The sequence below is a fragment of the Pagrus major genome, chromosome 12 (genome assembly GCF_040436345.1).
Source record: "Pagrus major chromosome 12, Pma_NU_1.0".
Taxonomy (NCBI): Eukaryota; Metazoa; Chordata; class Actinopteri; order Spariformes; family Sparidae; genus Pagrus; species Pagrus major.
In genome coordinates this window covers 27,591,596-27,613,238 of record NC_133226.1, presented here as the reverse complement: position 1 = coordinate 27,613,238, position 21,643 = coordinate 27,591,596, and the positions used below count along the sequence as shown (strand labels likewise).

The 21,643-nt window shown below is 41.4% G+C and overlaps 2 protein-coding genes and 1 pseudogene across 2 annotated transcripts; 1 reads left to right on the top strand and 2 right to left on the bottom strand.

Moving 5' to 3' along the window:
* Window positions 1-389: 389 nt before the first annotated feature.
* On the bottom strand, window positions 390-2,443 carry LOC141005961 (tripartite motif-containing protein 16-like; annotated as a pseudogene).
* A 5,395-nt stretch (window positions 2,444-7,838) lies between these two features.
* Window positions 7,839-10,286, top strand: LOC141005995 (tripartite motif-containing protein 16-like). Its single transcript, XM_073478071.1, has one exon. It carries the CDS (start codon window positions 8,186-8,188, stop codon window positions 9,842-9,844), a length of 1,659 nt encoding a protein of 552 aa, XP_073334172.1. The 5' UTR covers window positions 7,839-8,185; the 3' UTR covers window positions 9,845-10,286.
* Window positions 10,287-11,687: 1,401 nt separating this feature from the next.
* LOC141005656 (tripartite motif-containing protein 16-like) lies at window positions 11,688-15,834 on the bottom strand. The gene is made up of 3 exons (XM_073477577.1): window positions 14,084-15,834; window positions 11,781-11,979; window positions 11,688-11,694 (listed from the first exon to the last, which is right to left on the bottom strand). The coding sequence occupies exons 1-3, from the start codon at window positions 15,747-15,749 to the stop codon at window positions 11,688-11,690; spliced, it is 1,872 nt and encodes a 623-aa protein (XP_073333678.1). The 5' UTR covers window positions 15,750-15,834.
* Between the last annotated feature and the right edge of the window lie 5,809 nt (window positions 15,835-21,643).

Sequence of the window (21,643 nt, the reverse complement as noted above, 5' to 3'; positions counted from 1 at the left end):
CATTTGGTACAGACCAACAAAATGTCACAGCATCAGGATTTTAATAGTGTTCTAGTGAGCATTAAAAAAAAAACGATGTTATACATCTATTTACATGAATGTAAATAATGGCAACTCAAAATGATAATCTCCATCAAATATGTTTAAAAAAGCACCACTTTGGCTCTGGTTGAACATGTAATCTGCAAAGTAACTAGTAACTAAAGTTGGTAAAGGCTCCATATTTGACTCCAGAATGTAGGAGTGGAAGTATAACAGAGCAGTAAATGGAAATACTCCAGTAAAATAAAAGTACTGCACCCAAACTTCAGCAAATGAACTCTCATATTAGTTTGACATGTTCTCCGTCAGCGCTGTATGAAACCCTGAATGAAGACCAGAAGAAAAGACTTTGTTCATGTTTGTTTATTGATGATTTAAAGCTTCAGTTTGTTCACACGTCCATCAGTAAAGTCTGTTAAACCACTCTTGTTCAATGATTTCATGAACAGATTCACTTCATCCACACAATCAGTTTACGTTCATGTTTGATTGACAGGTGATCTGTGTGCAGTGAAGAAACGCCACAACAATCAGCTCTCAGCAACAATGATGGAAACACAACAAGTGTGAAGAAATGAAACACAGAATTTAACCCACTGACCCTGAAATGATTTCTGTCTATTTGAGTTTACAAAACTCAGCAGAGTTATCAACACAAAGTCCAGCATAGAGAGGCTGAGTGAATGTGGTCTGGACTCTGTGGAGGAGAGTGATGGTTTCAGAGACGCTGTAGAAGGACAGAATACCTGCACTGTGATCCAGGTACACTCCAACTCTGGAGGACCAAGGACCTGAGACGGGAGTTTGGACTTTGTTGTGAGAAAAGTTATAACTGTCTGTGTCACAATCTAACATCCAAGATTTGTCATTGTATCCAAATCCACATTCATATGAGCTCCCTGCTCTGCTGATATTCTTGTATGCGACTGCTGCACCAACTCCTCCTCCTCTCCTCTCCACCTCCCAGTAACAACGTCCAGTCAGACTCTCTCTACTCAGGACCTGCCACCACTTAGTGAATCTGTCTGGGTGATCAGAATAAGACTGTTGTTGATTCATGAATGTTCCTTTTCTGTTCCCCTCAGATAATAATAGGCCAGTGTCATTTCACGTGAATATCTTAAGAAGTCAGCTCTGGTCATGTTCTCTGGTTGTGGCAGTAAAACATCCACTTGAGTCTCTGTCAGTGAGATGTTTGTCCATGTCTCTCTCAGGACGTCCTGTAGTTTGTCTCTGACCTCTGACACAGCTGCTGTCACATCCTCAAAGTACTTCAGAGGACGGATATTGATGCTGGATGAGTGTGTAGACTCACTGAGTGCTGACAGTGAGGGGTAGTTGTGTAGAAACTGGCTGTGATCCTCTGTGTGTGAGAGCTTCTTCAGCTCAGCGTCTTTCCTCTTCAGCTCAGTGATCTCCTGCTCCAGCTTCTCCTGAAGCTCTTTGACTCGACTCACTTCAGTTTCCTGCTGGGATCTGACCTGCTGCTTCACATCAGAGCGTCTTTTCTCCATGAGACGGATCAGCTCGGTGAAGATCTTCTCACTGTGCTCCGCTGCTTCATCAGCAGAGCCATTGATGGCCTCCACCTCCTGTTGAAGCACCTTCACATCTTCCTCTCTGTCCTGGATTCTCTGCTGGAGGTTTTGTCGACTCCCCATCAGCTCTCTCTGCCTCTCAGTCCTCTCTGCTGCAGCTGACACTGTGTCGTGGCCTTTATGTTCCTCCACAGAGCAGAGATAACAGATACACTGCTGATCAGTACGGCAGAACATCTTCATCACCTCATCATGACGAGAGCAGATGTTCTCCTGGAGCTTCTTGGACGGCTCCACCAGCTTGTGTTTTTTAAATGGAGGTGATTCATAATGAGGCTGGAGGTGTTTCTCACAGTAAGAGGCCACACACTTTAGACAGGACTTGAGAGCTCTCAGTTTCCTCCCAGTGCAGACATCACAGGCCACATCTTCAGCTCCAGCATAGCAGTGATCAGCAGGAGCAGCTTGGAGTCCAGTCTTCTTCAGCTCCTCCACTAAAGCTGCTAACATGGTGTTTTTCAGCAGCTGAGGCCTCAGTGTGAAGCTCTTCCTGCACTGAGGGCAGCTGTGGATCCTCCTCACATCCTCTGTGTCCCAGTGATTTTCAATACAGTTCTTGCAGTAGCTGTGTCCACAGGGAGTAGTCACCGGATCCTTCAGTAGATCCAAACAGATCGGACAAGAGAAAGTCTCTCGGTCCAGCTGAACTCCTTTCTGCGCCATTTCACCACTCAGTGACAGCGACCGTCTGAGCTTCACTTCCTGATGACTGAAACTAGTCTGAGCTCTGATCTGAACAGGGTGTGTTTGTGCAGTGAATCAGAGCTTTGAATTGGAGTCTTGACACATTTAACTCATTTCCTAAATGTTCAGTCTACTCTGAACCTTTGCACACACGTATCTGTATGAATCAATCAATAGTCCTTCACAGATTAATGTTTCAGGCAGGTCAGAAGAGAATAAAAGCCGTTTGTCCGTTATTTCCGGATGGTACCTGAAGGCAGCGTCACAGTCTCTTTGTTCCAGACTCGAAGCAAACGACAGAAAATGAATCCGCCATGTTTGTTTCTCTCTCCGTGGAGTTTAACGTCGTTAGTCTAAAAGTTTCTCTCTTTGTTTTCTGCTCCTCGATCCTTCTGTCCCTCACAAACATCTGCACGTTTTCAAATATATGACGCAAGCACGCAGAGAACGTGGCGACGGCAGGACGCAGTACGGCAAGCCCACTGGGACAAAAGGCGATTCAGTACAAACAAATGTCGAAACGTCTCTGCAGTCTGGTCCTCAGGTCACTGGCATGAAACAGGAGTCTCTGCGGTCCTGTTGCCATCCGGGTCACGGCACCGAGCAGCTGCAGAAATCACTCAAGTGCTGTTGAACAGTTTGCTGTGGTGACGTCACGTGTTGGATCAGAGTCTGCCGGTGGACTGATGGACCGACAGGCACAGAGCGGAACCGAGCCGGTGACTGAACCCAGAGCAGATGAACCAGCAGCGTTTTATACAGGAAGAGCAGAGAAGACAAAAGGCAGCTTCAACCAATAGGAGAACAGAAGACATGCAGAGGGAGGGGGCGGTACCGGCCCACACATTTAACACAGTGATCGAACCGGTCCGGATCCTCTGATTAACTGCTGTTACACAAATGTGTCTCTGCAGCTTCAGGAGATTGTTGCTGTTGGTCACCCACCCAAGTGTTTGTTTACAACTTAGATAAACTATGTTAATATAAACAACAACAATCATATTAAATCATTATTGTAAGTAACGTGTTCATACAGGACTCATATAGTGACGTAGCTGCTCTGACAAACTGTTACAGGTGGGATTTGTGTTTATCACAGTGCTGTTTCACTCAGAAACTGCAGGGGGCGCCACATCACACACATGTACTGAAGTATCAAAAGTACAAGTTAAATATAGATGAAGTATAAACTGTAAACTATGTGCCAGCTGATCATCAGACTGTTATTTTTATCTGATTCCCTATAAAATCAATGAATTAAAACATGTTGTACAGGAACTACAGTTAACACATAAATGTAATGGAGTAAAAAGTACAATATCTTCCTCCAAACATCAGTGCTGGAGAAAGTATTCAGATACTTTACTTAAGTACTAATGCCACACTGTGAAGCTACTCTGTTACAAGTGAGAGTCCTTTATATGAATTTTACTTAAAATAATGAAATATTATTGTCGTTGTTTACATTAATATTGTTTATCTGAGTTTTAAAACAAAGACTTGGGCAACCAATCAACCTTTTCCTCACACAGCAACACAAACCTCGCCACATATGAAGCCTTTATTATGTTTAATTTAATATATTTTGTATTACAAAATGTAGTTTTATGGATCTATAATTCAGCTACAATAATTATAGAAATATATACTTGTGTTAAAGTGCAGATATCAAAATAAACAAACTGAATCTTTACAATCTGTAGTGAAAACAAAAAGAATAGTTTCAAATAATATATCTAAATAAATAAAAGACATATTCTTATAATAATAATAACAGAAGATGAATTAATATAAATCAATGGCACCTCCATCAGGTAACCAGATAGAAGAGCCACCAGCCCCACAGTGTAACAACACAGCTGTCGGGACAGTGACCACATTGAATCAGGAGAAATTATAACCCACGCTCCACTAATTAAATTAGCAAAAAGTAAAGAAGAACCTAATTTAATGATTAATGTGAATAGAAAATCAATGTCATTCCTGGCAGACACAGCAGCTCCTAATTCTACATTAAAACCAACAATATCTGCACATTTGAAAGCATCTGCAGAAACAATCAGAGCTGCGGGGGTTGGAGGTGTTCCCATGTATCTACCTGTGTCTGAGCCTACTAAAGTGTCTGCAGGTCCTTTCACTGAAAGCACGTCAAGTGTCACCACTTCCCACTCCTTTCTTCTGTCGGGTACCACACCCGTGAATCTGTTAGGGCAGATTTGTTATGCAAACTAAATTGCACCATCTATTGCACCCCAGACGGCGTCTTTTTAGAGACTAATCAACATAACAAGACAACTGTGTACGCTGCTCTGATGGATCACAATCAACCCACAGGTGAAGAGAAAGGGAAAGTCCATGATAGAGGAGTGTCTAGTGTGCCCCCGTCAGTATGGGCCTCTTCCTCTGATGACATTGGTTTGATTAAAACAGCTGAGCCAGCACATGTTGCGAAAACAGAGTGCCCCCTGACAAAGACTTAATGGAAAATGTGGATTTGTACAATCTGTTGTGACTCAGCGACATAATTCTTCTTACAGACCTGTTGCTTATGTTTCTCCCCACTAACAGTCATGATCCCACACGATGCTCTGACCTTGATAACCAGGGAGGCACACAGACATGTGACAGGGACCAGAGAGGCAAAATATGTATTGACACTCACTGCTCCACACATCACACTTTAACACAAGTATATATTTCTATAATTATTGTAGCTGAATTATAGATCCATAAAACTACATTTTGTAATACAAAATATATTAAATTAAACATAATAAAGGCTTCATATGTGGGGAGGTTTGTGTTGCTGTGTGAGGAAAAGGTTGATTGGTCGCCCAAGTCTTTGTTTTAAAACTCAGATAAACAATATTAATGTAAACAACGACAATAATATTTCATTATTTTAAGTAAAATTCATATAAAGGACTCTCACTTGTAACAGAGTAGTTTCACTGTGTGGCATTAGTACTTAAGTAAAGTATCTGAATACTTTCCCTTTCTCTTCACCTGTGGGTTGATTGTGATCCATCAGAGCAGCGTACACAGTTGTCTTGTTATGTTGATTAGTCTCTAAAAAGACGCCGTCTGGGGTGCAATAGATGGTGCAATTTAGTTTGCATAACAAATCTGCCCTATCAGATTCACGGGTGTGGTACCCGACAGAAGAAAGGAGTGGGAAGTGGTGACACTTGACGTGCTTTCAGTGAAAGGACCTGCAGACACTGTAGTAGGCTCAGACACAGGTAGATACATGGGAACACCTCCAACCCCCGCAGCTCTGACTGTTTCTGCAGATGCTTTCAAATGTGTAGATATTGTTGGTTTTAATGTAGAAAGAGGAGCTGCTGTGTCTGCCAGGAATGATGTTGATTTTCCATTCACATTAATCATTAAATTAGGTTCTTCTTTACTTTTTGCTAATTTAATTAGTGGAGCGTGGGTTATAATTTCTCCTGATTCAATGTGGTCACTGTCCCAACAGCTGTGTTGTTACACTGTGGGGTTGGTGGCTCTTCTATCTGGTTACCTGATGGAGGTGCCGTTGATTTATATTAATTCACCTTCTGTTATTATTATTATAAGAATATGTCTTTTATTTATTTAGATATATTATTTGAAACTATTCTTTTTGTTTTCACTACAGGTTGTAAAGATTCAGTTTATTTATTTTGATATCTGCACTTTAACACAAGTATATATTTCTATAATTATTGTAGCTGAATTATAGATCCATAAAACTACATTTTGTAATACAAAATATATTAAATTAAACATAATAAAGGCTTCATATGTGGCGAGGTTTGTGTTGCTGTGTGAGGAAAAGGTTGATTGGTCGCCCAAGTCTTTGTTTTAAAACTCAGATAAACAATATTAATGTAAACAACAATAATATTTCATTATTTTAAGTAAATTTCATATAAAGGACTCTCACTTGTAACAGAGTAGCTTCACAGTGTGGCATTAGTACTTAAGTAAAGTATCTGAATACTTTCTCCAGCACTGATGATGCCCAGTGATGGAATGTAACTAAGTGCATTTACTCGAGTACTGAACTTAAGTCCAGTTTTGAGGTACTTGTACTTAAAGTGAGTATTTCCATGTTCTGTTACTTTATACTTCCACTCCACTACATTTATTAGATTACTTTAGTTACTAGTCACTTTGCAGATCACTGCTGCATCAGAGCCAAAGAAGCACATTTTCAAAGTATTCATTTTATTGGTAATCAGATAAAAAGAGCCACAGTATACAGTATATACATACACGTAAATACATGTATCATTTACTTCAACTTGTGATATTAAGTACATTAAATATCAGATACTGAAAGACTTTTACTCAAGTATGACTTTGACTTTGAGTACTTTTTACCAGTGATTGAATGTAACTAAGTACATTTACACCTACTTTTGACATTTTTAAGTACAATTCTGAGGTACTTGTACTTTACTTGAGTATTTCCATGTTCTGCTCTGTTATATTTCCACTCCACTACATTCTGGAGGAAGATATTGTACTTTTTTACTCCATTACATTTATGTGTTAACTGTAGTTACTGTACAACATGTTTTCATTTATTGATTTTATAGTGAATCAGATAAAAATAACAGTCTGATGATCAGCTGGCACAAAGTTTACAGTTTATACTTCATCTATATTTAACTTGTACTTTTGATACTTCAGTACATGTGTGTGATGTGGTGCCCCCTGCAGTTTCTGAGTGAAACAGCACTGTGATAAACACAAATCCCACCTGCAACAGTTTGTCAGAGCAGCTACGTCACTATATGAGTCCTGTATGAACACGTTACTTACAATAATGATTTAATATGATTGTTGTTGTTTATATTAACATAGTTTATCTAAGTTGTAAACAAACACTTGGGTGGGTGACCAACAGCAACAATCTCCTGAAGCTGCAGAGACACATTTGTGTAACAGCAGTTAATCAGAGGATCCGGACCGGTTCGATCACTGTGTTAAATGTGTGGGCCGGTACCGCCCCCTCCCTCTGCATGTCTTCTGTTCTCCTATTGGTTGAAGCTGCCTTTTGTCTTCTCTGCTCTTCCTGTATAAAACGCTGCTGGTTCATCTGCTCTGGGTTCAGTCACCGGCTCGGTTCCGCTCTGTGCCTGTCGGTCCATCAGTCCACCGACGGACTCTGATCCAACACGTGACGTCACCACAGCAAACTGTTCAACAGCACTTGAGTGATTTCTGCAGCTGCTCGGTGCCGTGACCCGGATGGCAACAGACCCGCAGAGACTCCTGTTTCATGCCAGTGACCTGAGGACCAGACTGCAGAGACGTTTCGACATTTGTTCGTACTGAATCGCCTTTTGTCCCAGTGGGCTTGCCGTACTGCGTCCTGCCGTCGCCACGTTCTGTGCGTGCTTGCGTCATATATTTGAAAACGTGCAGTTGTTTGTGCGCGGCTGTGCGGGACAGAAGGATCGAGGAGCAGAAAACAAAGAGAAACTTTTAGACTAACGACGTTAAACTCCACGGAGAGAGAAACAAACATGGCGGATTCATTTTCTGTCGTTTGCTTCGAGTCTGGAACAAAGAGACCGTGACGCTGCCTTCAGGTACCATCCGGAAATAACGGACAAACGGCTTTTATTCTCTTCTGACCTGCCTGAAACATTAATCTGTGAAGGACTATTGATTGATTCATACAGATACGTGTGTGTGCAAAGGTTCAGAGTAGAGGGAACATTTAGGAAATGAGTTAAATGTGTCAAGACTCCAATTCAAAGCTCTGATTCACTGCACAAACACACCCTGTTCAGATCAGAGCTCAGACTAGTTTCAGTCATCAGGAAGTGAAGCTCAGACAGTCGTTGTCACTGAGAGGTGAAATGGCGCAGAAAAGAGTTCAGCTGGACCGAGAGACTTTCTCTTGTCCGATCTGTTTGGATCTACTGAAGGATCCGGTGACTACTCCCTGTGGACACAGCTACTGCAAGAACTGTATTGAAGGTCACTGGGACACAGAGGATGTGAGGAGGATCCACAGCTGCCCTCAGTGCAGGAAGAGCTTCACACCGAGGCCTCAGCTGCTGAAAAACACCATGTTAGCAGCTTTAGTGGATGAGCTGAAGAAGACTGGACTCCAAGCTGCTCCTGCTGATCACTGCTATGCTGGAGCTGAAGATGTGGCCTGTGATGTCTGCACTGGGAGGAAACTGAGAGCCCTCAAGTCCTGTCTAAAGTGTGTGGCCTCTTACTGTGAGAAACACCTCCAGCCTCATTATGAATCACCTCCATTTAAAAAACACAAGCTGGTGGAGCCGTCCAAGAAGCTCCAGGAGAACATCTGCTCTCGTCATGATGAGGTGATGAAGATGTTCTGCCGTACTGATCAGCAGTGTATCTGTTATCTCTGCTCTGTGGAGGAACATAAAGGCCACGACACAGTGTCAGCTGCAGCAGAGAGGACTGAGAGGCAGAGAGAGCTGGAGGTGAGTCGACAAAACATCCAGCAGAGAATCCAGGACAGAGAGGAAGATGTGAAGGTGCTTCAACAGGAGGTGGAGGCCATCAATGGCTCTGCTGATAAAACAGTGGAGCACAGTGAGAAGATCTTCACCGAGCTGATCCGTCTCATGGAGAAAAGACGCTCTGATGTGCAGCAGCAGGTCAGATCCCAGCAGGAAACTGAAGTGAGTCGAGTCAAAGAGCTTCAGGAGAAGCTGGAGCAGGAGATCACTGAGCTGAAGAGGAAAGACGCTGAGCTGAAGAAGCTCTCACACACAGAGGATCACACCCAGTTTCTACACAACTACCCCTCACTGTCAGCACTCAGTGAGTCTACACACTCATCCAGCATCAATGTCCGTCCTCTGAAGAACTTTGAGGATGTGACAGCAGCTGTGTCAGAGGTCAGAGACAAACTACAGGACGTCCTGAGACAGAAACAGACAAACGTCTCACTGACAGTGACTGAAGTGGATGTTTTACTGCCACAACCGGAGCCCAAGACCAGAGCTGACTTCTTAAGATATTCATGTGACATCACACTGGATTCAAACACAGCAAACCCATTTCTGTTATTATCTGAGGGGAACAGAAAAGCAACATTCATGGTTCTACTACAGTCTTATTCTGATCACCCAGACAGATTCACTGACTGGCAGCAGGTCCTGAGTAGAGAGAGTCTGACTGGACGTTGTTATTGGGAGGTGGAGAGGAGAGGAGGAGGAGTTGGTGCAGCAGTCGCATACAAGAACATCAGCAGAGCAGGGAGCTCATTTGAATGTGGATTTGGATTCAATGACAAATCTTGGATGTTAGATTGTTACACAAACAAATTTTATCACAACAAAATAAAAACTCCTGTCTCAGGTCCTTGGTCCTCCAGAGTTGGAGTGTACCTGGATCACAGTGCAGGTATTCTGTCCTTCTACAGCGTCTCTGAAACCATCACTCTCCTCCACAGAGTCCAGACCACATTCACTCAGCCTCTCTATGCTGGACTTTGTGTTGATAACTCTGCTGAGTTTTGTAAACTCAAATAGACAGAAGTCATTTCAGGGTCAGTGGGTTAAATTCTGTGTTTCATTTCTTCACACTTGTTGTGTTTCCATCATTGTTGCTGAGAGCTGATTGTTGTGGCTTTTCTTCACTGCACACAGATCAGCTGTCAATCAAACATGATGGGCGGTACTTTGACGTCTTCTTGTTCTGTAAATGTTGGACTTTGTTCAGGCGGCGCTCCTTCCTGTGTCTGTTCAGCCACGGAGGCTCTCGCTGCTCATGATGACTTCAGTTTACATGATCATAATCAATAAGGAGATGCTTCATTATTTGCTTGTACACAGCTGAGATTCTGCTCCAACAAACTGATTGTGTGGATGAAGTCAATCTGTTCATGAAATCATTGAACAAGAGTGGTTTAACAGACTTTACTGATGGACGTGTGAACAAACTGGAGCTTTAAATCATCAATAAACAAACATGAACAAAGTCTTTTCTTCTGGTCTTCATTCAGGGTTTCATACAGAGCTGACGGAGAACATGTCAAACTAATATGAGCACAGGAGCCGTTCCTACACATTTACTACACATTTGCATTAACACTTCCACTCCACTACATTTTGGAGGAAGATATTGTACTTTTTACTATTACATTTATTTGTTAACTGTAGTTCCTGTACAAAATGTTTTTATTTATTTATTTCATAGTGAATCAGATAAAAATAACAGTCTGGTGATCAGTCGGCACATAGTTTACAGTTTATACTTCCATCCATATTTAACTTGTACTTTTGATACTTAAATACTGTTCTGCCCTCTGAAAAAAGTTGTGATTTGCCCTTGAATTCATTTCATTAAAAAAGGGAGTTCATAATTCATGTAATGTTAAAAAAAATACTATTTACAGCTAAAAAGGATATAATATTACATCGCTTTGCATTATTTCAAGATGTACTCTTATTTTGAAGGCTTGTAAGAGACGCGCTATGCATTATGGGATAGAGACGAGTTGTAAACAAACGCAGCTCTGATGAACAAGATGGCGGTTTTCCTTCTTAAACTTCTTCTAGACGCCTCCGAAAGCAATGGCTGTAAGTTTTGGCTGTTCGGCACCTCAAAGCACAAGTTTAAGTGTCTTAGATGTGTTTTCTGTACAGAGTAAAAGTTAGTTTTCTGCATCTGTTTTGATAGTAGCTAACTAACTTTGTTAGCATTAATGCTAATCTAGAAGCGTTTTAGCGTATTGTTTGACTGTTAGCATGCTAATAGCGTTTCAAGCCTTTTGTTACCATATTAGCATATCAATGACGTTTACCTTTCCTATTTGCATATGACATTAGCGCCTGTTGTGGCTAACATTAGCACTTATCGCTACTGTGTTTTAGTCACTCAGTAACAGTTTTCATGCTAATAAGACATTTTTTCTCTCTCTTTTGTTCTGTAACAGTTTTACTCAAAGTCTTTCACCTGTCAGTATGGAAACTGTAAATAAAGGAGCAAGGCGCTCGTGAAAACCGAGTTTGTCTGTCTGTTTATCTGCGTTAACGTACTGGATGTTTATAACACGTAGTGGGAACAGTACAAGTACATGTGTGTGATGTGGCGCCCCCTGCAGTTTCTGAGTGAAACAGCACTGTGATAAACACAAATCCCACCTGTAACAGTTTGTCAGAGCAGCTACGTCACTTTATGAGTCCTGTATGAACACGTTACTTACAATAATGATTTAATATGATTGTTGTTTGTATTAATATAGTTTATCTAAGTTTGAAAACAAACACAACAACAATCTTTTTTCATAATCTGCGCAGGAAGTCATCGTCTTTTCCCCAGCAGCCATTTTGACATGAAATCTCAGGTGAACAGGTGCGGTTCTGTTTGGGTTCAGGACCTAATAAACGTTCCACACGGAGTAAAAATGGTCCTAAAAAGAGTAAGTAAGTAAGTAAGTAGTAAGTAAAAGGAAAGGAGTCTCACCTGGCTCTGACCCAGGGCTTGCTGTGCTTCTCGGAGCCAGCGGGCAGGAAACCCCTCTCAGGCGCCAGCTCCTCAGCCAGCGCCCGGGTGTGATAGGGCTCAAACCCACAGCAGCCTCCGATGTAACGGATGCCGGCGCTGTAAGCTTCCCGGGCGTATTTCTGCATGTCCCATCTGGACAGGATCCTCGGCTCCAGACCTGTTGGACATCACATGAGGGGATTAATGTGTTGGACTGAAGAATTAAAGGACAAGTTCCTCCAAAAATGAGAATTCAGTCATTATCTCCTCACCTCCAGTTAACGTTTCATGGTCTACAAAACATTTCTGGAAGCTCTTAAAAAAAAACCCAACTAAAATAAAATGTCTCCAAACAGCTCGTCTGCTGTGATCCAAGTCTCCAGAAGCCCCGCCCCTAACCCTGAAAGAATTAGAGCTTACCCCGTCTATAGTTATATATTTATGCACAAGCTCGACCATGTGTTGATCGTGTCAGTAACATCCTTTTCTAATCATTTTCCAGAGACTTGGATCACAGCAGATGTGTAGTAAATGTGTAGTAAAGGCTCTTGTTCACAGTGGCAGTGCAGTCTCATCAGCCCTGTCAATCATCTGAGGGGGGAAATCAGGTGTTAACCTCCTCTCTGAAGTGTGTCCTCTCATCTCCTGGAGGCATTTCTTCATCACAAGTCAGACAACGTAGATATGTTGGGTTTTATTATGTTTCTCCATCATCTCACATTAACTTCAACACAGCTGTATTGAATCAATATGAATATATGTAATATAACATGAATTGTATCAACCACAGACCTTATTTCAGGCATTTAACTTGAAACTGGTTTAAAAAACTATCACAGACTTTGAGACGAGGGAACCAGATGTGCAGAAACGCTCACTGGTTTCTGGTTTCTGTGTTTTGTGATAGATGATCATTGCAGTCGAGGCAGAGAGGACAGAGAAGTGATCAGAGTTTTGCAGACAGACGTTAAGGTCGGCATGAAAATCCTACACTTGGCCCCTCTCTCTCTCTGTCTCTCTCTCTGTCTCTCTCTCTCAGTGTGCAGGTGTGGTTACAGGTTATACAGGATGTTTTTAGGCTGCTGGTGATGATGGATCTTTAAAGAGGCCAAGCAGTTTGTAAAACAGATGACTGACGCTCAGTCTGAGCTTTTATTAACAGCGGAGCAGACACTGCTGTGTGACGTCAGCACAGTCTGATCTTTACTCGTGCTGCTTCCTCTGCATCTTGTGTGAAGACAGAGCTGTTACCATGTTGGCAGCTTCCTGACGTGTGGTTTCATCATCTGTGTTCTCTACATTCATGAAAACCTGCCATGTTGAGAAAAAAAAAGTGTATCGTCTGTTGAACCCAGAAACGCTCACTGGTTTCTGGGTTTTAGGACTCATTACTTCACCACTCTATTCATATCAATTCAAACGTTATCACTGACTCAGGGGCCGGACAAAAGACACGACACATCAGAGAACAAATCACAGACAAAATGAATCGTTTGTTTAAAGTATTTTGTTCATCCCCTGTTGTAACAAGTACCTTAACGTCAAACTTAAGTAAAGATATTGAGTTAAATATTACTTCAGTTAAAGTCTTCCATATTAATAGAACTTAAGTGAAAGTCTGAAAGTATCTGATATTAAATGTATTTAAGTATCAAAAATATAATTAAAATAAATTATACATCTGTTTACATGAATGTAAATAATGTCAACTCCAAATGACTCAGACTCAGATATCAACATTAATCTCCATCAAATCCATTTAAAAAGCACCACTTTGGCTCTGGTTGAACATGTAATCTGCAAAGTAACTAGTAACTAAAGTTGGTAAAGGCTCCATATTTGACTCCAGAATGTAGGAGTGGAAGTATAACAGAGCAGAAAATGGAAATACTCGAGTAAAATACAAGTACTGCACCCAAACTTCAGCAAATGAACTCTCATATTAGTTTGACATGTTCTCCGTCAGCTCTGTATGAAACCCTGAATGAAGACCAGAAGAAAAAACTTTGTTCATGTTTGTTTATTGATGATTTAAAGCTTCAGTTTGTTCACACGTCCATCAGTAAAGTCTGTTAAACCACTCTTGTTCAATGATTTCATGAACAGATTGACTTCATCCACACAATCAGTTTACGTTCATGTTTGATTGACAGCTGATCTGTGTGCAGTGAAGAAACGCCACAACAATCAGCTCTCAGCAACAATGATGGAAACACAACAGAAGAAATGAAACAGAATTTAACCCACTGACCCTGAAATGACTTCTGTCTATTTGTGTTTACAAAACTCAGCAGAGACTTCAGGATGAAACCAGCTAAACCGAAGTCCGGCACAGAGAGGCTGAGTGAATGTGGTCTGGACTCTGTGGAGGAGAGTGATGGTGCCAGAGATGCTGTAGAAGGACAGAATACCTGCACTGTGATCCAGGTACACTCCAACTCTGGAGGACACAGGACCTGAGACGGGAGTTTGGACTTTGTTGTAATAAAAGTAATAACTGCCTCTGAAACAATTTAACCTCCAAGATTTGTCATTGGATCCAAATTCACATTCCTGTGAGCTCCCTACTCTGCTGATGTTCTTGTATGCGACTGCTACACCAACTCCTCCTCCTCTCCTCTTCACCTCCCAGTAACAACGTCCAGTCAGACTCTGTCTACTCAGGACCTGACACGCGTTAGTGAATCTGTCTGGGTGATCAGGATAAGACCGTTGATCAAATATTGATGTTGCTTTTCTGTTCCCCTTAGATAATACCAGAAGTGGGTTTGCTGTGTTTGGATCCAGTGTGATGTCACATGAATATCTTAAGAAGTCAGCTCTGGTCTTGGGCTCCGGTTGTGGCAGTAAAACATCCACTCGAGTCACTGTCAGTGAGACGTTTGTCTGTTTCTGTCTCAGGACATCCTGTAGTTTGTCTCTGACCTCTGACACAGCTGCTGTCACATCCTCAAAGTACTTCAGAGGACGGATATTGATGCTGGATGAGTGTGTAGACTCACTGAGTGCTGACAGTGAGGGGTAGTTGTGTAGAAACTGGTTGTGATCTTCTGTGTGTGAGAGCTTCTTCAGCTCAGCGTCTTTCCTCTTCAGCTCAGTGATCTCCTGCTCCAGCTTCTCCTGAAGCTCTTTGACTCGACTCACTTCAGCTTCCTGCTGGGATCTGACCTGCTGCTTCACATCACAGCGTCTTTTCTCCATGAGACGGATCAGCTCGGTGAAGATCTTCTCACTGTGCTCCACTGTTTTATCAGCAGAGCCATTGATGGCCTCCACCTCCTGTTGAAGCACCTTCACATCTTCCTCTCTGTCCTGGATTCTCTGCTGGATGTTTTGTCGACTCACCTCCAGCTCTCTCTGCCTCTCAGTCCTCTCTGCTGCAGCTGACACTGTGTCGTGGCCTTTATGTTCGTCCACAGAGCAGAGATAACAGATACACTGCTGATCAGTACGGCAGAACATCTTCATCACCTCATCATGACGAGAGCAGATGTTCTCCTGGAGCTTCTTGGACGGCTCCACCAGCTTGTGTCTTTTAAATGGAGGTGATTCATAATGAGGCTGGAGGTGTTTCTCACAGTAAGAGGCCACACACTGCAGACAGGACTTGGGGGCTTTCAGTTTCCTCCCAGTGCAGACATCACAGGCCACATCTTCAGGTCCAGCATAGCAGTGATCAGCAGGATCAGCTTGGAGTCCAGTCTTCTTCAGCTCCTCCACTAAAGCTGCTAACATGGTGTTTTTCAGCAGCTGAGGCCTCGGTGTGAAGCTCTTCCTGCACTGAGGGCAGCTGTGGATCCTCCTCACATCCTCTGTGTCCCAGTGACCTTCAATACAGTTCTTGCAGTAGCTGTGTCCACAGGGAGTAGTCACTGGATCCTTCAGTAGATCCAAACAGATCGAACAAGAGAAAGTCTCTCGGTCGAGCTGAACTCCTTTCTGCGCCATTTCACCTCTCAGTGACAACGACTGTCTGAGCTTCACTTCCTGATGACTGAAACTAGTCTGAGCTCTGATCTGAACAGGGTGTGTTTGTGCAGTGAATCAGAGCTTTGAATTGTAGTCTTGACACATTTAACTCATGTACTCTGTATGAATTAATCAATAGTCCTTCACAGATTAATGTTTCAGGCAGGTCAGAAGAGAATAAAAGCCGTTTGTCCGTTATTTCCGGATGGTACCTGAAGGCAGCGTCACAGTCTCTTTGTTCCAGACTCGAAGCAAACGACAGAAAATGAATCCGCCATGTTTGTTTCTCTCTCCGTGGAGTTTAACGTCGTTAGTCTAAAAGTTTCTCGCTTTGTTTTCTGCTCCTCGATCCTTCTGTCCCTCACAAACATCTGCACGTTTTCAAATATATGACGCAAGCACGCAGAGAACGTGGCGACGGCAGGACGCAGTACGGCAAGCCCACTGGGACAAAAGGCGATTCAGTACGAACAAATGTCGAAACGTCTCTGCAGTCTGGTCCTCAGGTCACTGGCATGAAACAGGAGTCTCTGCGGGTCTGTTGCCATCCGGGTCACGGCACCGAGCAGCTGCAGAAATCACTCAAGTGCTGTTGAACAGTTTGCTGTGGTGACGTCACGTGTTGGATCAGAGTCTGCCGGTGGACTGATGGACCGACAGGCACAGAGCGGATCCGAGCCGGTGACTGAACCCAGAGCAGATGAACCAGCAGCGTTTTATACAGGAAGAGCAGAGAAGACAAAAGGAAGCTTCAACCAATAGGAGAACAGAAGACATGCAGAGGGAGGGGGCGGTACCGGGCCACACATTTAACATAGTGATCGAACCGGTCCGGATCCTCTGATTAACTGCTGTTACACAAATGTGTCTCTGCAGCTTCAGGAGATTGTTGTTGTTGGTCACCCACCCAAGTGTTTGTTTACAACTTAGATAAACTATGTTAATATAAACAACAACAATCATATTAAGTCATTATTGTAAGTAACGTGTTCATACAGGACTCATATAGTGACGTAGCTGCTCTGACAAACTGTTACAGGTGGGATTTGTGTTTATCACAGTGCTGTTTCACTCAGAAACTGCAGGGGGCGCCACATCACACACATGTACTGAAGTATCAAAAGTACAAGTTAAATATAGATGGAAGTATAAACTGTAAACTATGTGCCAGCTGATCATCAGACTGGTATTTTTATCTGATTCACTATAAAATCAATAAATTAATTAAAACATGTTGTACAGTAACTACAGTTAACACATAAATGTAATGGAGTAAAAAGTACAATATCTTCCTCCAAACATGGAGATACTCAAGTAAAGTACAAGTACCTCAGAATTGTACTTAAGTACAGTACTTGTACATTTAAAAAGTAGGTAAATGTACTTAGTTACATTCAATCACTGGTAAAAAGTACTCAAAGTCAAAGTCATTACTCAAGTCTTTCAGTATCTGATATTTAATGTACTTAATATCACAAGTTGAAGTAAATGATACATGTATTTACGTGTATGTATATACTGTATACTGTGGCTCTTTTTATCTGATTACCAATAAAATGAATACTTTGAAAATGTGCTTCTTTGGCTCTGATGCAGCAGTAATCTGCAAAGTAACTAGTAACTAAAGTAATCTAATAAATGTAGCAGAGTGGAAGTATAAAGTAACAGAACATGGAAATACTCACGTAAAGTACAAGTACCTCTAAACTGGACTTAAGTTCAGTACTCGAGTAAATGCACTTAGTTACATTCCATCACTGGGCATCATCAGTGCTGGAGAAAGTATTCAGATACTTTACTTAAGTACTAATGCCACACTGTGAAACTACTCTGTTACAAGTGAGAGTCCTTTATATGAATTTTACTTAAAATAATGAAATATTATTGTTGTTGTTTACATTAATATTGTTTATCTGAGTTTTAAAACAAAGACTTGGGCGACCAATCAACCTTTTCCTCACACAGCAACACAAACCTCCCCACATATGAAGCCTTTATTATGTTTAATTTAATATATTTTGTATTACAAAATGTAGTTTTATGGATCTATAATTCAGCTACAATAATTATAGAAATATATACTTGTTTTAAAGTGCAGATATCAAAGTAAATAAACTGAATCTTTACAACCTGTAGTGAAAACAAAAAGAATAGTTTCAAATAATATATCTAAATAAATAAAAGACATATTCTTATAATAATAATAACAGAAGATGAATTAATATAAATCAACGGCACCTCCATCAGGTAACCAGATAGAAGAGCCACCAACCCCACAGTGTAACAACACAGCTGTCGGGACAGTGACCACATTGAATCAGGAGAAATTATAACCCACGCTCCACTAATTAAATTAGCAAAAAGTAAAGAAGAACCTAATTTAATGATTAATGTGAATGGAAACACAACATCATTCCTGGCAGACACAGCAGCTCCTCTTTCTACATTAAAACCAACAATATCTGCACATTTGAAAGCATCTGCAGAAACAGTCAGAGCTGCGGGGGTTGGAGGTGTTCCCATGTATCTACCTGTGTCTGAGCCTACTACAGTGTCTGCAGGTCCTTTCACTGAAAGCACGTCAAGTGTCACCACTTCCCACTCCTTTCTTCTGTCGGGTACCACACCCGTGAATCTGTTAGGGCAGATTTGTTATGCAAACTAAATTGCACCATCTATTGCAGCCCAGACGGCGTCTTTTTAGAGACTAATCAACATAACAAGACAACTGTGTACGCTGCTCTGATGGATCACAATCAGCCCACAGGTGAAGAGAAAGGGAAAGTCCATGATAGAGGAGTGTCTAGTGTGCCCCCGTCAGTATGGGCCTCTTCCTCTAATGACATTGGTTTGATTAAAACAGCTGAGCCAGCACACATGTTGCTAAAACAGAGTGCCCCCTGACAAAGACTTAATGGAAAATGTGGATTTGTACAATCTGTTGTGACTCAGCGACATAATTCTTCTTACAGACCTGTTGCTTATGTTTCTCCCCACTAACAGTCATGATCCCACACGATGCTCTGACCTTGATAACCAGGGAGGCACACAGACATGTGACAGGGACCAGAGAGGCAAAATATGTATTGACACTCACTGCTCCACACATCACACTTTAACACAAGTATATATTTCTATAATTATTGTAGCTGTATTATAGATCCATAAAACTACATTTTGTAATACAAAATATATTAAATTAAACATAATAAAGGCTTCATATGTGGCGAGGTTTGTGTTGCTGTGTGAGGAAAAGGTTGATTGGTCGCCCAAGTCTTTGTTTTAAAACTCAGATAAACAATATTAATGTAAACAATGACAATAATATTTCATTATTTTAAGTAAAATTCATATAAAGGACTCTCACTTGTAACAGAGTAGTTTCACCGTGTGGCATTAGTACTTAAGTAAAGTATCTGAATACTTTCCCTTTCTCTTCACCTGTGGGCTGATTGTGATCCATCAGAGCAGCGTACACAGTTGTCTTCTTATGTTAATTAGTCTCTAAAAAGACGCCGTCTGGGCTGCAATAGATGGTGCAATTTAGTTTGCATAACAAATCTGCCCTAACAGCTTCACGGGTGTGGTACCCGACAGAAGAAAGGAGTGGGAAGTGGTGACACTTGACGTGCTTTCAGTGAAAGGACCTGTAGACACTGTAGTAGGCTCAGACACAGGTAGATACATGGGAACACCTCCAACCCCCGCAGCTCTGACTGTTTCTGCAGATGCTTTCAAATGTGCAGATATTGTTGGTTTTAATGTAGAAAGAGGAGCTGCTGTGTCTGCCAGGAATGATGTTGATTTTCTATTCACATTAATCATTAAATTAGGTTCTTCTTTAGTTTTTGCTAATTTAATTAGTGGAGCGTGGGTTATAATTTCTCCTGATTCAATGTGGTCACTGTCCCGACAGCTGTGTTGTTACACTGTGGGGTTGGTGGCTCTTCTATCTGGTTACCTGATGGAGGTGCCGTTGATTTATATTAATTCATCTTCTGTTATTATTATAATAAGAATATGTCTTTTATTTATTTAGATATATTTTTTGAAACTATTCTTTTTGTTTTCACTACAGGTTGTAAAGATTCAGTTTATTTATTTTGATATCTGCACTTTAACACAAGTATATATTTCTATAATTATTGTAGCTGAATTATAGATCCATAAAACTACATTTTGTAATACAAAATATATTAAATTAAACATAATAAAGGCTTCATATGTGGGGAGGTTTGTGTTGCTGTGTGAGGAAAAGGTTGATTGGTCGCCCAAGTCTTTGTTTTAAAACTCAGATAAACAATATTAATGTAAACAACGACAATAATATTTCATTATTTTAAGTAAATTTCATATAAAGGACTCTCACTTGTAACAGAGTAGTTTCACAGTGTGGCATTAGTACTTAAGTAAAGTATCTGAATACTTTCTCCAGCACTGATGATGCCCAGTGATGGAATGTAACTAAGTGCATTTACTCGAGTACTGAACTTAAGTCCAGTTTTGAGGTACTTGTACTTTACGTGAGTATTTCCATGTTCTGTTACTTTATACTTCCACTCTGCTACATTTATTAGATAACTTTAGTTACTAGTTACTTTGCAAATTACTGCTGCATCAGAGCCAAAGAAGCACATTTTTAAAGTATTCATTTTATTGGTAATCAGATAAAAAGAGCCACAGTATACAGTATATACATACACGTAAATACATGTATCATTTACTTCAACTTGTGATATTAAGTACATTAAATATCAGATACTGAAAGACTTGAGTAATGACTTTGACTTTGAGTACTTTTTACCAGTGATTGAATGTAACTAAGTACATTTACACCTACTTTTTAAATGTACAAGTACTGTACTTAAGTACAATTCTGAGGTACTTGTACTTTACTTGAGTATCTCCATGTTTGGAGGAAGATATTGTACTTTTTACTCCATTACATTTATGTGTTAACTGTAGTTACTGTACAACATGTTTTCATTTATTGATTTTATAGTGAATCAGATAAAAATACCAGTCTGATGATCAGCTGGCACAAAGTTTACAGTTTATACTTCATCTATATTTAACTTGTACTTTTGATACTTCAGTACATGTGTGTGATGTGGCGCCCCCTGCAGTTTCTGAGTGAAACAGCACTGTGATAAACACAAATCCCACCTGTAACAGTTTGTCAGAGCAGCTACGTCACTATATGAGTCCTGTATGAACACGTTACTTACAATAATGACTGAATATGATTGTTGTTGTTTATATTAACATAGTTTATCTAAGTTTTAAACAAACACTTGGGTGGGTGACCAACAGCAACAATCTCCTGAAGCTGCAGAGACACATTTGTGTAACAGCAGTTAATCAGAGGATCCGGACCGGTTCGATCACTGTGTTAAATGTGTGGGCCGGTACCGCCCCCTCCCTCTGCATGTCTTCTGTTCTCCTATTGGTTGAAGCTGCCTTTTGTCTTCTCTGCTCTTCCTGTATAAAACGCTGCTGGTTCATCTGCTCTGGGTTCAGTCACCGGCTCGGTTCCGCTCTGTGCCTGTCGGTCCATCAGTCCACCGGCAGACTCTGGTCCAACACGTGACGTCACCACAGCAAACTGTTCAACAGCACTTGAGTGATTTCTGCAGCTGCTCGGTGCCGTGACCCGGATGGCAACAGACCCGCAGAGACTCCTGTTTCATGCCAGTGACCTGAGGACCAGACTGCAGAGACGTTTCGACATTTGTTCGTACTGAATCGCCTTTTGTCCCAGTGGGCTTGCCGTACTGCGTCCTGCCGTCGCCACGTTCTCTGCGTGCTTACGTCATATATTTGAAAACGTGCAGATGTCTGTGCGCGGCTGTGCGGGACAGAAGGATCGAGGA

What these genes read in the sequence shown, in the direction of transcription:
- LOC141005656 (XM_073477577.1), bottom strand. Translation starts at nt 15,749, where the DNA reads ATGGCGCAGAAAGGAGTTCAGCTCGACCGAGAGACTTTCTCTTGTTCG. An exon ending in TGAAGTCTCTGCTGAGTTTT is followed by an intron (nt 11,980 to 14,083) that starts GTAAACACAAAT and finishes GATGTCCAACAG; the next exon opens with GTCTGGAGCCGAGGATCCTG.
- LOC141005995 (XM_073478071.1), top strand. Translation starts at nt 8,186, where the DNA reads ATGGCGCAGAAAAGAGTTCAGCTGGACCGAGAGACTTTCTCTTGTCCG.